This window comes from Typopeltis vanoorti, chromosome 1 (genome assembly GCF_054136105.1).
Source record: "Typopeltis vanoorti isolate ZY-2024b chromosome 1, IOZ_Tvanoo_1.0, whole genome shotgun sequence".
Lineage (NCBI taxonomy): Eukaryota > Metazoa > Arthropoda > Arachnida > Uropygi > Thelyphonidae > Typopeltis > Typopeltis vanoorti.
Genome location: NC_143549.1, coordinates 115,802,627 through 115,821,779, shown reverse-complemented (window position 1 = coordinate 115,821,779; position 19,153 = coordinate 115,802,627). Strand labels below are relative to the sequence as shown.

General features: G+C 35.1%; 1 protein-coding gene and 1 long non-coding RNA gene across 2 annotated transcripts in view; one reads left to right on the top strand and one right to left on the bottom strand.

The window, feature by feature from the left end:
* The window catches only part of LOC150110336 (macrophage mannose receptor 1-like), a 117,340-nt gene that overhangs the window by 12,866 nt on the left and 85,321 nt on the right, over positions 1 to 19,153 (bottom strand). Inside the window, exon 21 of the mRNA XM_090398956.1 lies at positions 5,510 to 5,684. Coding sequence (XP_090255082.1) covers positions 5,510 to 5,684 — 175 coding nt within the window. The remainder of the gene's footprint in view (positions 1 to 5,509; positions 5,685 to 19,153) is intronic.
* Positions 1 to 19,153, top strand: part of LOC150110337 (uncharacterized) — a 108,833-nt gene that overhangs the window by 26,824 nt on the left and 62,856 nt on the right. The window lies entirely within an intron of this gene.

Here is a 19,153-nt window from a genome sequence, read left to right as displayed (position 1 = left end):
TCTTGAAATACTAAGTCAGTACAACATAAACCCTACCATTAACTCCCCAACAAGAGAGGAAATACTCAATAACTCACTAACACAATCATGCATTGATCATATCAATATACGGACTCCCATCCATACATATACATCATCAGTAATTAAGGTCCAAATTGCCAATCACTACTTTGTCACAACTTCGTTTTATTACGTTATCTACTCTCCCTCCCACCACCAGACAAGTCGACAAAACTCGATCATACTAAAGAACATTGTCAATAACCATGTAAAAAATACAGACTGGAATTCCCTACTTAAAATACATGATCCTGTAACATTATACGAGAAATTTCAACTAAAATTCACAGAAATATACAAAAAAGCAACAAAGCCTACACAAACGAGGCAACAAACAGACAACAATCCATGGATAAATGACGACATACTAAATAGAGTTACTGTAAAAGAAAATCTATGGAAAAAACTTAAAAAGTCACCCAGTAACACACATTTACAAACCTTACAGAATAACACAAGAAATCAACTAGCAACAAAAATTCGTAGGGCAAAAAGACGCTACTACTTCAAAACATTCATGGAATATAACGACAATATTAAGCAAACATGAACTACACTCAACGAGTTATTAACTCGAAAAAAAAAAAAAAGAAAACTTCAGCACACGATTTTATTGCAAAAAGCCTCGGTCAGGACACAAACCAAGAGGAACTAATAGACTCATTCAACTATGCTTTCACAAACAATATCGCACAACTCAAAAAAAAAAAAAAACTACCAACGACCAACAAAAAAACTACCGACACAAAATCAACAACAAGCGATGTATTTTCCACCCGTAACAAAACAGGAACTGAAAGAAGCACTCCTACAACTAAAACCAAAGACCACTCCAGGAATAGACAAAATATGACTCACAGACCTTGTAACACACTTTGAACAAATAAATCCAATACTTTTGAAACTCGTGAACATAATATTCGACACAGGCATTATTCCACAACAACTAAAAACTGCAGTAATTACGTCAATATACAAACACGGCAAAAGAAACGATACTCAGAACTACAGACTAATAGCTACACCACCAGTCATCTCAAAAATTCTAGAAAAAATAACACACACCAGACTACAGAACTATTTACAGAAGTACAACATCATCATCTCACAAAACCAATACAGCTTTCAGAAAACAAAAAGCACCATCGCTTTATTAGAAGACACATCGCCGACACAATAAACAACGCTCTCGACAAAAACAAGTACGCTGTCCTTATATTGATAGTGATGCGGGGCATCACTATCGATACACTGTCACACATTCCGCTGCATTAACAACAAAAATACCTGCCAATGTTCCGAAATCAAACCTGTAACACACGCAAAATACCTCGGTCTCTATATAGATTCCCACCTTAAATGGACAAATCATATAGAATACCTACACACCAAACTCCGGATCATCGCAGCAAAACTTTTCCAAGTTAAAGACATTATTCCATCCAACATAAAAAACTCCTATATCACGATATCTGCGAATCAGGTTGATAAGTAAAGGGGATAAAAATCCCTTATTGTTTTTCAGCCAGTATGCGAAACTAAGATCGAAAACTACGGTCGAGTTGCCTTGGTGTAGCACTACCAAGTGGTCACTTACGCTTGGATCAGCCGACAGTTCGTCGGCATGAAACGTTTAGATCGTAGTTTTCGATCTTAGTTTCGCATACAGGCTGAAAAACAATAAGGGATTTTTATCCCCTTTACTTATAATACTGTTATGTAACATGAAAAAATAATGTAATAAATTATTCTTATAATCAAAAAGTTATATAAACAAAAAAAATTATTATACAAAAAATTCTGAATAATCTTCATTGTTAACATTAGAAGAATGTGTTGTAAATACATAATATAGAGGCAACAAAATACTATTAAAAAGTTTAGTTGAAATCAATGTAGAAAATGCAGCACTTAGAGCTGAATTCTGTAAAACTCTAAGTTGCAATGTCACTCAAGTTGTCTATTCTATGTGTAAATATTTTAGCAATCCATAAATTACTATTACTATTAAATAATAATAATAATAATTATTATTATTATTATTCAGTACGATTCATTTATCTTACCTAACCATCAATAACTTACTAGCTGAACTCGTTGGATTTGTGATTAGAGTTTCTTCTCTCCATCCAAGAGAATGCTGGTTCGAATACTGCCAGGGGCATGGAAGTTTGTGATTGCCCTACTAACTCTTTGCAGAAAAGGCATCTGCTAGCACTGTTTAAACATGAACAACTGCTGTCCAACATCCATTTACAGTGTAATCGCAAACTCGTCGAACACGATTCTCCTCTTCCTCATTTATTTCATCTACTTCTGTCCTCCAAACAGCTTTCCCATGATGTGTTTCCAAACAATATCAACTTTCATCCCTTTACGAAGATTGTCAATAGGTTTCTTCTTTATCAACCCTTATCAATATAACACAGATGTCGCTGATGTGTTATAGGTTCTTGTACCTGTCGTGGTCCGTGATTAAATACATAAGAACAAAAGATTCACACACCTGTATTGTCTCTTAATCTTGTTGACAGAGATTCAGAAAAATATTTCTCAGGTTTAGTTGTGCGAAATATTTGCTCTTGTAACATATCTTCAAAACACATATTCGAGTTTAAAAAAATACACATAGAATTATGTATATTGTTTTGCCGTTATATATATATATATATATATATATATATATACAGGTTAGAATGACAGCACTACATGATGAAGTTTACGTTATTATTAATCTCCTGTCAACAATTTCCTCCAAATCAATCTATTACTAATGAGCACTTAAATATCGTCTTATCTAACATTCAGGGCTTCTAAGGCACTTCGGACTTATTAAACTACCTACATCTTCTTTCTCTGGGTCTCATTCCTGCCATCGTACCACCAAACACCTGTTTTGCTAACATTTATTCATCCATTCTATTTAAGTGGCCATACAACCTCGATTACCTCTGCAAACACATTCATGAATGCTAAGAATGTCACCTTCTTATCTAATATCTTAATTTTTAATATAATTCTGCCATTAATGCCTTCGGTTGACTCACTAATTTTTCTTGGAACCCTCATATCTGTGGTCTCTACTCTTGGATCAAGTGCTTTATTTCTCACCAAACTCTCAGATGCGTGACTTAAAATTAGTTCGAGCACTGTCTTTTATTCTCCTAGTTTTGTATTTTGGCTAATTTCTCTCTTATTCCGTATAACTTTATTCATTTGGCTATCCAACCTTCCAGTTTTATTAATTCTGTCTATTTCCAGATTTAACTTGCCACCTTCACCAAAAACTGTACCTAGGTTGCTGAAATATTTTACTTGTTCTGCAGAATCTCAATTCAGAATGCAGTTGAAGATTTCTATGCTCGTGTCTTTTGTCATAAGTTTGGTCTTTTTATTGCTAGTTTTTATGCCACATTTATTATAACTGTTATTCAATTTAGTTAAGAAATCCTGGAAACGTGTACTAGATGTGTGTAGGAGTACAGAATCATGTACATAAAGTAAAGACAGTTTTTTTCATAATTTGGTCCATATAGATGATAAATAGAAATGTTGATAATGTGCATCCTTTGTCTTACCCTCATTTTACATGAAACCATCGTCCTGTATTTCCTTCAATTCTAACTGCTATCTTAGAACTAAACTATTGGCTATGTAGTGTGCTCTATAATGTTCCATTCAAACTATATGATTGTAGTGTTTTGAAAAGCTTTTCTCTGGGCACCTTGTCCTATGCCATTTCGAGATCTGAAAAACTTAAACACAGATCGTAGTCATATTCCCATGAATTCTCACGTATTTGTCTTAAAGTGAAAATCTGATCTTCACAACCTTCATCTGGCCTTATCCCAAGTTTCTCTTCCACAAATTTTCTCAGTCTCGTTTTAAATATGCTTGCATCAATTTTATGTAACACTTAGTAGAGAAATCCCTCTATAATTCTCGCATTCAGTTTTATTCCTTTCTTCTATGAGAACTCTGCTGCAATCATCGGGAATGCGACCTTCTTATCGCATTCCAAAGGTTCCTGCTCCTTATCTGTAAATGAAGTCGATCTTTCCATCTTAATCTTGGATGTCCACTGTCTCTTCATCCTGTAGCTTTACATCCTAGTGCCAGATTAGGAAACTTATTGTTATTCATCCTTTCTATGTGGTGTAGCTAATTTTGCTGGTATTCTTCTATTTATTATATGATGTTTTTCTACCTAATCGTTCTCTTATTCTGTGTTTCTCTTTTTATCTAATCTAGTGAGTCCCAGGAGAGGTCTTAGAAACTTCATCGGTGCTGCCTCCAATCTTTGTCTGTTTCTTTGTTTGAGAAACGAGTTTCACTTCCAAACATGAGAGATGTTTTAGAGGTCACATTGTATAATCTTAATTGAGTTTCTTGAGTCATTTGGTTTCCAAAATTTCTTTTAATTATGCATTCATTCTATTGTAAATTTTGAGTCTTGATTACAATTATGAATCAGTATTGCATTGCGAGACTATATTTCCTAAGTATTTGAATTCTGTAACGTGTTCTATTATTTTATTGCTAAGCATAATTTTGACTGTTTTGAATGGTGTTTCCATTTCCACACATTGCCATAGCTTTTGTTTTTGTTTCAGAGATTTTAATTTTAATTTTTTGTACTATTTCAGAGATTTTAATTTTAATTTTTTTTACTATTTCATTTAGATGATTAGTTGCAATTTGGAGTTTATCTTCTGAATTTGAAATTAGTACTTGATCATCTGCATAAAGTACTGTATTTAGCTGTATATTATTTGTTGATTTAATTCCATCTTTGACAGTTGTTTTCTATTCTTTTAGGATTCTGTTTATATAAATGATGGATAGGATTGGGGATAAGCCACAGCCTTGTCTTACTCCTTTATTTATAGTAATAGGTTCTGATAACTTTTTGATTTCTGTTTCTCCCTCACGTATTGATATATATATATACTCCACTTTGCATTCCTCTTGAACATTTTCTAGTATGGTTCTGTCTCTGCTTGGTTCCAAAGTAATTACTGCAGACATCTAGGATATCATTATCTTCAATTTTCCTGTCACCTTTATCATCTTTGATTCCTTCTACAGTACTATGTCCTTCATTTCGAAGCTTCTTCAATAGCTTCCAAAACATTTTGACACCTTTCTGATGTCTATCTTCTATATTCTTACCAAGTCTTCCCATTACTTTTGTTTAGCTAATTTTGCACATAGATTAGTTCTCTTATATTTTTCTGTATTCTTTTAGGGCATCTGCCGACTTATTTGTCAGCAATTTTTTATAATAGCTTTCTTCTTTTCCAGGACTACTTCTAAAACTAAAATACAATAGAATATTTAAATTGCGAACAATAATACATCTTTAAATCAGATACACTAACACCAGAAAAAGAAAAGTGACGAATGAAATTAAACTGCAGTTGATATTGCATTCCAAAACGAAACTTACCAATCCATACCTCGCAGATAAACGGCCGATCTTCCAGGCAGTTACTCGTTTTCCAATGACCATTAACCATCATAACTGCACAATGTATTCCTCCTTTGTTCATTTTTGGTTCGCCTTCATCCCAGTCGGTATAGGTGAGAGGCCAGCCAGAAATCCATGCAAAGCGCTGTAGTGCCTTTAAAATAAATAAAAAAAATCTAATTCTTTATGTGTATCTGAATAAGAAAAAAAATCAGCTAACGCCTTTTTATTCCAGTATAGAGAGTAGGCGAGGCCGTGTTAGCCCTATCTAACTTTTGGAGACTGAGTGGACAGTTCAATCTCCACTGGTACCAATCAGAGATAACTGGCCCACGGCTATCACTAATTAAGCGGCACGCAGTGAAGAGAGACGGCTCAACAAGTGCCGCCATCTCGTGGTCCTTAACTCTAACACAATATATTTAATGTCTGATATAATGTGGATTTTAAGATCGATTTTCTTGAGTTTATGGGACGAAAAACCCGATTTTCCAGGGGGGAAAACCCGCTTGCCCGTTCCAGAGATTGACTAACTAGGGAACCGGTCGAAAAAAGCTTAGAAAAATTTCCTCTGAATAAGAGGATTACTAAAAACTCTAGCAAATTCTGGCAAATATTTTCTTGCCAGAAAACATGAATAACAGCCTAATTATTTCTTCATTACATCATCATTATTACTTAATACAAGATGTACTTCAATGCATCTGTGTTTGACTTTCGCTTAGTATTATATGTTTATTTACGAGTATAACTGAATGAATGTTACAAACTTTTCTGAGAGTTATTCGAAGATATTCCATACATCATATCCATACCTGGGAAATTTATAAGAAGATACAACAGCATCTGAAGTGAATTGCTGGCTACTGTTATATCTCAGTTTCAAGGTAGTGATGCCATACCAAATGCTTCGAATATTCCAAAATACTATTACTACTACCACGACCACGACCACCAACACTACCACCAGAACTACTATTACTACTACTAATAATAACACTTACGTGATTCAATGAAACTAAAGCTAGTAGCATGATGTCTTGTGAATATCAAGGTTACTATATTGAGATGTCAGAGAGGGTCACTGATATGATATTCTGAATTACCATAATACTCTCGTGAAAATCATATGATTGTGATTTATCATGCACATAAATATATGCCCGTTCTTTCAAATGTATTTGGCTGGACAAGCTTATATTGGAATTTTATGGAAAAAGCGAGAAACATTAAAAAGCCGTTTCAAATGAAGGTTATTTAACAGACCTTCCCCTCATGTGAAAGTGACAGAGAGGTTTATTCTTAAAGATCTGGTTCCCTTTTCTTTTTCTTCTGCCCATTCACTTGTCGTCATAGGAACCAACCGAGGATATCATACATGCATTTTCCACATAGATAGCATTTTGTATATTTGGATTAAATCTCCTGCACTAGCAAAAATTAAGTTTATCAATGTCAAGATATTGGCTATTACCAGACGTTAGACTTATTAGGCTGACAGTAAATGAAATGAAAAAATTAACCTTTCTTCCTTAGTTTCTCCTATTAGTTATAGAGTTTAAGTTCCGTACCTGATATACACTATGTTGAAAAAAGTATTTGGACACCTAGTTCTGGTCAAAAGATGCGTTTTAATAACATTCCTAGCATCGAGTGGGACAACCTTTGATTTCAATGAGAACAATTACCCTCCGGGGAACTTGCAACCAATTTCTGATACTTCGAACATAAATATTCTTCCATTCCTCGCGCAAAGGTTTATACATATGGCAGCCGCTATGGTATGGAGAGAATTCAGCGTTCTAATTCGATACCAAAGATGTTTCGATGGGGTTGAGGTCTGGATTCGGAACTTGTCAGTCTAACACTTCCGCGTTGTCTTGTGGAAACCATTCTCACACAAGTAGTGCAGTGGGCCATGGCGAGGGCACTGTAGTACTGAAACATGCAAGGATTAGTGCCGAAGTACTTCCATAGCGACGGAAGCTAAAAGTTGGCCAGAATGCCCAATAGCCTCAGATATCATGCTTTTGGGCAAGTCCACCAATTGACCAAGCCTATCCAACTGAAATATCCCCATACCATTACTGAGCCCCCTCGCTAATCTTGACAGTTGGAATGATGCAGTTCTGCCGGAACCGTTACCTTAGTAATTTGCTCATCCAAACACGATCATCTGAGTGAAATATTTGGAAGAGTTATTCGTCACTCTACAGTACCGTTGTCCAATCATGTGTGATACAGGTGGAGTGAAAGACATGAGTACAAATGCCTTTTGGCATTGAGAGAGAGGTGATGTGTGGCTTGTTCGCATCAGCTCTGCCGTGGTAACCAAAGACATACAACTCTCTGCGGAAGTTCTAGCGCTAACAGCTAGAACTTCTTGCAGCATTACTTGCAGCATTTTCCTGGTTCAATATAAGATCCGTTGCTGATGAGGTGCAAGATGCTCGAACATTCCGAAACAGAACTTTTCGATCTCAGCCAGTGAGACTCGGTGGCCTCATTGGGGTAGGCGAGATTTCTTGGTGTTATAGCACCATCAGCTTGCCATCTACAGTTGACGGGTAGCAATGTCAACCACAGAAAGACTTCTGATATGACACCCAACTACTACCCCGTTGGAAGGCTCTCATTTCAGATGAATGTGGCTTTTTACATCGATTACAATGCAAAACATGTAGACATCCCACCTTTTATTACCAGAATTACGCTGACACTCCCTGAATATATGTATATGGTAGGATTAGAAATTGGAATGGCGCATAATTCGAATACTTTTTTCCAAATACTTTCTGTGTGTGGGGGGGGGTTATTAATAAACCCTCGATACATTGCGGTGTCGAGGGTTTATTAATCATCGGAACTCAAACCGTTCACAGGAGAAAGTGGTCATCCCTATACCTCGGTGTATCCTATGTGCGTAGTGTTGAGTTTTCAAGGCTGGTTTGCCTGCTTTGCGAAATGAAAAACTCCTGGATAAAACCCTACTGCCTACTCCCAAGATCGGCTAAATTGGCTATGGCTGAGGAAGATCCTTCAACTCCTCACGTCACCGAGGGTATCGAACCTAAGGCACTCCTTTCCCAGCATATGTTTGCGTAGCGCGCAGCCCACTAGGCTAAACGAAATAGAATTTTTTTCTTATTTAAATAATGCGTACAACTATCTCTGTTTTCTTGGAAGACTTCATCTGGTGCATTACATGGAGAGAGAGAGAGAGAGAGAGATAAAAAAAATATAGCTAGGGATTAAATTGCCAACATTCTGCAGGTATTTGAATGTGTTCGGGATACCACAGTATTGTTAGGCACGTACACGCGGTCATGATTTCTTGCACGCCAAAGTTTGATAGCAGTGGCGAGTTCCTTATATTCCACAATCCTTCTCTCGATTTCGTAATAGCATCTAAGAATATTTTCTGATTTGATTTGTCCCAGATGACTGAACGGGTGACAGAATTTTTATCATTATTATCAGTAGAATCAGTTGCAAAAAAAAATACATACGCTAAGTAATGAAATATGTAGATCAGGGTATGTCCTGAAGAGTGGAAAAAATCGGTCTTGGTTGTTCTTCATAAGAAAGGCAGTGCTTTAGAATGCACCAATTACAGAACTATTGCATTAATGAGTCATCTTGGCAAAGTGCTGATGAAAATACTAAGGGCGCCTGATGGGGTATATGGAGGCACATCGTCCGGACGACCAAGCCGGATTTCGACAAGATCGAAGTACAGTGCAACAAATACTTGCACAAAGACTAATACCAGAGAAAGCTCGAAGAAAGAACAAAAAGATATATTGCTGTTTCGTGGACTTGAAAAAAGCATTTGATAATATTGACCAAAATATAACATGGGCTGTCTTGGAATCCTATGGTTTGGACAATAAATTGATCCGCTGCTGAAAGATATAAACAGCCAAGCACAAGCAAAAATTAGATTAGCAGATGAGACTGGAGATTAGTTTGCCACTAGTCAAGGCACAAGACAAGGGGACACAATATCACCAGTCATCTTCATCACACATCTCTGAGAAGAATACTAGATAAGATTAAAGAAGAAGGTGGAGGCATTTCAATAAATGGCATAAGAATAAACTAGCTCTGTTTTGCAGATGACATCGTTGATTGAAGAAGACTCAGCAAGGCAGGAACAGACATTACAAACACTATGCATAGAAGGAAAAAGATATGGAGTAAATGTCAACTTTGAAAAAACTAAAACAATGATATTCGGACAGCAGGAGTTACTGAACAGAGTAGTTACGATAGACAGATTTCAACTGGAAAATGTGGACCACTTCTCATATCTTGGATGCCACATGACGCATGACTTGGATCACAAAAAAGAGATAAAAATTAGAATAGCCAGAGAAGCAACTATTTTAAAAGCAACGACAAAATATGGAAGAGCCGAGCTATAAAGATGCAAACTAAACTGCTGTAGAAACCTATATCTTCAGCAGCATGCTCTCTGGATGCGAGGCCTGGGTACTCCTGAGAGAATCTGAAAGGAGGATATTCGAATCTGAGAGGAAGTGCTATGGAAAGGGCTTGAAAATTAGCTGGATACAGAAAGTGAGCATTGAGGAAATCTACAGACGAATTCAACCAAAAGAAAACCTGATCCAGAAAATAATCTAAAGGAAACTTCGTCTATTTGGCCATATATGTAGAATGAATGATGAGAGAAAATTAAAAACGTTGCTGTTTGGAATGATTGAAGGAAAGAACAAAAGAGGAAGACCAAACAGAGAATGGGGCTATGGCATCGTCAAATGATGTGGAAACTCTATACACAAATTGAGTCATCTCGCACAAAACAGAATGCAATGGAAGAATCATATCATGATGGCAGCAGACACCTACGGGCATTGGACCCATGATTGTTGAAGATGATGATGATGATGATGATGATTAGTAGAATTATGCACGTGATTAGATAGTGCGCTAGCACCTCTTCTCTGGAGAGGATATGAACAAAGAACGATTTCTTCTTACAACCGTTCAGAAAAATGGTCATTCTAAAGGATTAGAAAGTTACTATTTAATCACTCTCCGAGCAATATTGAAGATAGAGATGGCGTAAAAGGCTATATAACTCTATTGTATTTCAGCTTCGTTTCTCCAAAGTTACCTAAAGTTCTCAAGAAATTAAAAACCTGATTTCTAACAGTGCTGTGTAGAAGCTCCGTTTCTTACTCTGTACACCTAAACCAAAACATAACTGCCCACCTTCTTTCGTAAATTTGTAATATGTCCCATTTTGGTCAGACTGAAACACTCATTAAATTGCGTTCGGAGAGCATAGGAGAGACATCACGTATGACAGAATAGCGCACTATCTAATCACGTCTTAATTCTGCTAATCCTAATGATAGAAATTCTATCACTCATCCATTCATCTGGAAATCAGATACAAATTAGAACACCTCTTTAGATGCTATGACGAACTCGCGAGAAGAAGTGTGGAATCTAAGCAAACCGTCGTCAATCCATTACATCTGAACACTAACCATAGCTATTAAACTTTGGCGGTGACGTCATCATTACACCAGCACGTGTCCAACAATACTGTGTGGTATCCGGAACCAGCTACCACTCCTTGGGATTTTCCCCAAGATCTAGGAAATTTAGCCGCTACCTAGGGACCTAGGGATTTTTAATAAAAAAAATCTCCCAAAATCTTGGGAAATTTGGACAGAAGTTTGAATTTTAATATTTGTTGTCATATTTTACTATTATATTCAAGAATTTTTTATTTTTTGTTTGATAAATCTGATAAAAATAAAACTTTTTGCTCTGTGCTGATTTCGTTTTCTCTTTCTTATCACACAGATTTTACATCGTTACACACATATAGCGCAACCTCTTGCAGTGTTGTCTTAGAGATCCTTGTGCTTGTACAGTGTTTGACAAATTGTTTAAATTATCAATATTTTTACTTATTTTCATATTTATGGTACTTCCAATCCACCCATATGCAGCCATCAAAGAAAAAAACAGAAGTGGTATTCTCAAGCATTTAAAGAAGATTGGTTAAAATATCCTGAATTAAAAGATTGACTGCAGCAAGACGTGAACAGCAAAGATATCAGTTACTATAAGTGTTGTAATATTACATTTAAAAATGCAAACAAATCTCCGCTAATAAAGCATAAAGATTCAGCCAAAAACACAAAGTAATTATCAGTCTGCTTAGTCTACAGCTGTTATTACTCAATTTCTTAATAAGAAAGCGTCAACAGAGGATAAAAAATTAGCTAGGAGTGAGTTAATAATTGCTAGCTTCTTTTCTGAGCATAAGTCCCATTTTCTCATGTTGATCATTTTGTAACGATGTGTAAACGCGCATTTCCGGATAGCCAAATTGCTTGAAAGTTGGCAATGAAGAAAATTAAACTTTCTTATGTTATTCAGGATGGAATATCATTCCATGAAAAGCCTCAACTTACGGAAATATGCAATAATCAAAACTTTTCAATTATAATAGATGAGAGTACAGATATCTCCGTCACTCATATCTTGGCTGTTGTTGTACGGTATTTTGATACAGATAAAAAAAGATGTAGCTGATGCATTACTAGATATAGTATATGTAGAGAACGGAAGTGCTAAAAGTCTTTACAGTGCTGTCAAAACTCTTCTGCTAGATCATGGCATTCCCCTTAGCAATATCATTGGGTTTGGTAGTGATAACGGTTCTGTCATGATGGGCGTTAACAGTGGATTTAAGAAACTGCTGAAAGATGACGTCCCATCTGTTTTTGGGATGGTTGCGTTTGTCATTCATTTGGTCTATGCGCTAGTCATGCAGTCAGTGTTTTACCCTCATACTTAGAAGCTTTCTTAAAGGATTTAACCTCCTACTTCTCCCGCAGTGCTAAGCGGCAAAGAGATTTTGTACTCATTCAAGAAGCTGCTGATATAGCTAAACATAAAATTCCCAAATTTGCTCAAACCAGGTGGCTGTTGAGGGAAAAAGTGGTATCAACTGTTTTAGAACATTTATATACTTTCAAATGAATCAAAGACAGATAAAATTGACAATTAATAAAAAAAAATACTGACCTTGGAACCAGACAAATGCTTTTTACCGTCAGTATATTCTTGAAAAAATAAATACACTTAATATAGATTTTAAATCAGAGCATTTCAGGTTACACCAACTACTCCTAAATGCATCAACACATTATCTCAATTTACTTAGTTGCTTCATTAAAGATGAGATTTTAAGAACAGCTAAATTATCAGAAATTGATCCAAGAAACCAAAGCAACTATAAAATGTCAATGATATTTATTCGGTGGTAGAGCAATGGTGCCCATAATTAGAAACCCTTTCGAAGATAACTCTATTTTGTTGAGATTTAAAAATGATTGTTTAAAGGTTTTTGTGGAACTTAGTTCGCAAATAAAGAAACGATTTGTTAAAAAACGTTTAATTTTCTTGACCAAAAAAGCTCTGGAATGACTTTTAATGGGATTATGTTGATCAAGTGCGTATAATAAACAACAATGTTATACCAACCCTATGTTATAGCAATCCTTTCTCCAAATATGCTGGAGTTTATAACATACCATGCACGTGTGACTTGAATTACATCGGCCAAACTTCAAGCAGCCTTGAAATTAGGCAAAACGAACACATACGTGACGTCAATAATAACAGAGAAAAAAATCGGGGTTAGCTTTTCATTTCTCAAGAATGAACCATACCATAGAGTGGGATAGAAGCCCTTACATAGAGGAGGACTTCTATGTAAAGAATTCATCTCGAATTTTTAAAGAGGCCACAACATTTTCCCGCTGTATACAAAACCTTAACAGGAACCAAGGATTAATCTTCCCCGTGCTCTGGAAGACCCTTATTAGATCTTTCAACTCGCCAGAACTGAATTACAGTGCCAACTATAGAACGTTCCTAAATAAGAACAAGTGAGATCATGGACGCTCTATGCATGCATTGTACGGGCTCTGTTCTTTGTTTAATATAATTGGAATCGGTTCATTATAGTTTGTAACAGATTTTTTACTTTTTAGTGCCTTACATTAGTTATGTACCTGAAGATGCCAACAGTCTTAGTTGGTGAAACTAGTTGGTATAACAGAGTTGTTTATTATATTCACTTCATCAATATAATCCCATTAAAAGTCATTCCAAAGAAAAGATTTGTCTACGAAGAAGAAGACAGCATTGTTGCAAAATTACGAATGTGGGACCCAAAAGTTGCTAGTGACCCTAGCCAGTCACCATCTACCATTATTCCTCTTGTTGCTCAATTCCCCTCACTTGTTGATGATATTAGGTTAAATCAAATAGATGATAAGTGGAGAAGTTATCGCCTCGTAGCATCAGATCTATCAATTCCCAAAGATATTGACATTCCTCGATATTGGCATTCATTGACGGACATAAAAGATGGCATGAATAATAATAAATATGGTTTACTGTCATATTTTATGACAAATCTTACTATTCTGCCGCATTCATCTGTATCTGTGGAACGAATGTTTTCACAAGTGAATTGTATAAAAACAAAATTAGCTAATTCATTAAAAACGGAAACTGTGGGAGACAGAATCCTAGCAAAGCAGTGCTTAGCGAGATAAAATGCAACGTGTACTTCTTGGGAGTTAAAGTAAGTAAGCTAATCATGTATTTCTTCGTATAATATAAACTTATAATATTTTAAATTAAAGCATACTTTGTTACACGAAACGAGAAAGAGAGAATTAATAAGAAAAAAATAATAATAAAAAATGACAAATTTTGAAGTCATTTTTCTGGTCAGTTAGTAGGTAACTATTTAAATATCGATTTTTTGTATTTTATATTATGTTTTTAATTTATGTGTAACGTTTTAATTAAACCATGCAGATTTATAAATTAATAAAGACATTTTTAAATGCGTAGTTTGAGTTTTTCGCATATTTAAGAGTATATTTTGGATGTTTTAAATGTTTTTAGTGTATATGTAGACGCATATTTTGCACTTTTTTACGACCTAAAAATCCGAGCCCTAGTTCTACGTGGGGAATTTTTCCCTAATCTGGGGAATTTCGAAAAATGTGAGTGGCAGCCCTGTCCGGAACGCCTTCAAACCAAATGTTAGTAATACCTTTGCAATTTGATTTATAGCAATGGTGTTTTTTTTTTTTTTTCATCTCTTTTCATGTAATTCACCCGATAAAGTTTTCTAAGAAGACGAAACTAGTTGTGCGCGTTATTTAAATTAAAAAAAATAGTATTTCTATATTTATATCTCATCTTGCAGTTATTTAATCTATTTCAAATGTGTGTGTGTGTGTTTCACCATGTTCGAAACCGACTGTTGAAAACAAAATCTCCTTTCATTCATTCAGAAATACAAACATTGTATTAAATTCATTGTTACGTAATGCTAATTACACCTTTTGACATCTTATTATGCATATTTTGATATATTCATTGTCAAAGACTATATTTGAAATTTTAATAGGAGATGTTCTTAAATATTATATCACTGACGATCTGTTGAGGACTCGCTAAAATATCTACCATTCTGTGACTATCAGGGACAAAAGACTTTCTCACGGACAGTTGGATGCCTGTTAGAAGGAATGAAAAGGAGAGGGCAAGAGTAGTCAGAGAACACAGGGATTCATGTATTAAAATGAAGTCATTGTGTCTTCATGTATTGGTAAAATTACAATAAACGACCTGCTAAAATTACCAGAAAACTAGAACGTCGTTCACAAATTTCGCTAGAACATTTGGTCTAAAGAAAATCGTGAATCTCGGTCTATACTAGGATCGGCAACCTTATTGTATCGCTTACGGGAATTCACTGATTCAGTAAGGCTAAATGAATAATCAGATGTTTTGAATCAGTAATAATATATATACATATATATATTATATATATATAATAAGTTTATTAAGCCTGAATTAAAATTTTGACTTGATATTTCTTTTCTTCTTTCTTTGTGATCAATAATATAATATAATATAATGCAATATAATATAATATTACTATTGTTTTAAGCTCTTTTCTGTAAAATCAACCTATAAGCATTTGTAAAATATGCAATTTTTAAATATTAAATATTCCAAAGAATAATTGATTCAGTTTCTCATCACACAATTGAAAATTGGCAAGCGATTTTTATTTACAACGGAATGTTTATCTCCAGTAAATAAAAATCTGAAAGATGACAATGACATATATAATGTGTCAATAGAAATCATATATGTTGGAACAATCAATCACCTAGGATGAAAGTTTTGTTTACAAAATTTGTGAAATATGAAAACATCCGTACATGGAAATAACAATGATTAGCTCCATCCAGCACCATTGATATCTTCGTACTATGAAATAATGTTGGATTCAATATCCACTTAATTTGTACAATATTTCTTTAACAAAATTAATAAATCATTTTATTTATTATATCTAATAATTTTAGCATTCGAATTCTAGTTTTCTATTTTCTTCAGAATCATTATTCCAGAGTCGACAATTGTAAACTACGGTTTTAGTTTACATTCACAAAAGTCATAAATTATATTATGTGACTAAATCAATTTTCCAAATTATTTTAATTTATAAATTATGAGACAAACGTTTGCAGTAATTTCAGTACAAATTAAATCATCGCATGTTTCTTTTCATGCATTTCCACCAAAACCGTTTTAATATCTTCGAAAGAGGTGTTTTCATCACCCACTTTCGAAATGAATTTTTACAGCAGGTGAGTAGTCATTCAGCTTTGGAAATAAGGATATATACAGGGTGATTCAAAAAGATGGACTCAATTTCGTTCGGCTGATCCACATAACATTTTAAAGAGGAGGTCCTAAAGTTTGAAATACTACCGCTAGAGACCTTGCCTATCACACAGCAGCATCAGTTGTGAGCAAAATGGCTACTCTGCAGCACTTATTTTTTTGCTTTGATGAGCTCATTAACACCTACTCGGAGACTGCGGTGCAGCGTGCGTTTCATCGTCGTTTCAGCATTAAACCTCCAACGAGGAAGAGCATTTGTCGTTGGAATCATCAGTTTGAGCTAACAGGTTGTCTGTGTAAGGGAAAAAGATTGGGCATCCTTCTTCGGGTAAGGGATGAATTCAGCTACCGTCTTGATGTTATCCGTGCGGACGGAGGGGGGGGCATTCAACATCTATAAACTTTATTGTGAGTATAATCAAATATACTTTTCATATCTCACTAGTTCTATATATAGACTTACAAATTTAGTCCGTGTTTTTGAATCGCCCTATATATATATATTAGGATAACCAAGTTATTTTATAAACTTGGTTACTTTAATATACAATTTCCCCAAGTTAAAAAATTTATTACATATATATATATATATATATATAGGTTGATTTTCTCGGTTGTTAAACATATTTTTTAAAAGAACTGCATGACATAAACCTAGACAGTGTTTTGTTGAAGTTTCTTTTATTATTATTACGAGAAGCCTCCTCATGAAGGCCATAGATGCATTGAGGTTAATCCGTTCCATTCGGCAAGACGTAAGTCGATACATTAAATCAACAGAGGTATTGGGATTAGGGACTTAACGGTAATAAGTACATATATTGTCCTTTAATTTTTAAACCTTATTATAAAACTGTGCTGTGTGTTACTGCGGCTATAAAATGGGAGAATTATCACCCAATTATTTGCTGTGGCAAATAATTTTCCTATATAATAATTTTATCCAATTTTTCTACAAACTCCTTGGCAGCCTTCTCAGCACTGCAGATTCGCATACATTTTCACATTATGCAGCGTAAAACGCTGCTTGAATCTCATGAACCAACCGAAAGAAATGTTAAATTCGTAGTCATAATCGGTTCTGCTTTCTCCTTCAACATGTTGAAGACAACACACACACACACACACACACACACACACACACACACACACACACACACACACACACACACACACACACACACACACACACACACACACACACACACACACACACACACACACACACACACACACAAAGAGGCACAATAACAAGGAAAAATGGACTGAACAAATTATGAACGAATCTCAAAAACGAAAAATGGACCAATTGAAAATAACAATTGAAATGGTTCAAAAGCAAGCTGAAAAGATAAAAAATTGATCATCACCGGGAAGGATGAAGTATATGCCTACTGGTTGAAATATCTCACAGGCCTACACGAAAGACTTGCTAACCAAGTTTATGGCGTTTAGAAGGAAAAAGCAAAGAAGAGTGGCTCACAGCAGGGAAATTATTTTTGATCATAAAGGATAAAGAAAAAGGTCCAAACTGAGAAAACTTCCGACCAATAACCTGCCTGCCAACAACTTTTAAGCTACTCACAGGCATACTAGCTGATAAAATATACAGCTATCTTAAAGCAACTTATCTTTTCCCAATTGAACAAAAAGGGAACAGAAAAAATTCAAGAGGCACAAAAGACCAAATTCTGATTGATAAAATGATTCTGAAAAACAGCAACGTAGAAATACCAACCTTCATATAGCTTGGATAGATTATAAAAAAGCGTTTGATTCGGTGCCTCATAGTTGGATTTTCAAATGCACAGAACTATTTGGTATTATCGAAAACGTACAAACATGTTTGCAATCCAGCACGAAAAACTGGAAAACAGCGTTGGTTCTGAACAGAGAAGAAATTGGAGAGGTAAACATCAAAAGGGGTATCTTTCAACGAGATTCATTATCTCCTTTATTGTTTATCATGTCATTGATCCCCTTAACTAGAATTTTAAATAAAAATGCTCATGGATATCAATTTCGCAAAAAAAGTACAAAAATATCTCACCTTTTATACGTGGATGATCTGAAATTGTATGCAAAATCAGAGAACGAACTCCGATCGTTGTTAAACACTGTGCACATATTCAGTCAAGATATATCAATGGATTTTGTCTTAGACAAATGTGCAATTGCTGGAATAACAAGAGGAAAGTTTGAAGATATGAACGAAATCTAGCTGCTCAATGGTGAAATAATCAAGGCAAAAAATTCGAAGATAGCTACAAATATTTGGGGAGTTTAGAAGCATCAGAAATTCTGCACAATAAGATCAAAGAAAAAAAAACCAGATGTCTAAGGGAACTCCTTAAGTAAATGCTTAATGCTGGAAATTTGATAACAGCAATTAATACCATATTTGTTCTGAGATATTCAGCAGGCATTGTTGAATATACCCAGCTAGAGGTGGAAGATTGAGACCGAAAAAACTCGAAAATTAATGACAATGCACCAGGCCTTCAATCCTCGCAGTGACATTGATAGGCTCTATCTATCACGCAATAAAGGAGGAAGAGGATTATTACAAGTGAAGCAAGTTATTGAAGAAGAAAAACGAAATTTGAATGATTATCTGCAGCAAACAACGGAAAATTTTCTAATTAAGGTAAGGAAAGAGGGTTTATTTAAACCAATGGAGACAAAATTGGAATACAAAATCAACCAAGTATAAGTGAGAACTGAAAGATGGAAAAATAAGGCATTGCATGGAAAATACCTTCATAGCATAGAGGACAGTGCTGAAAGCAACGTGACCTGGCAATGGTTAAGAAATGGAGCACTAAAGAAAGAAACAGAATTGGTAAT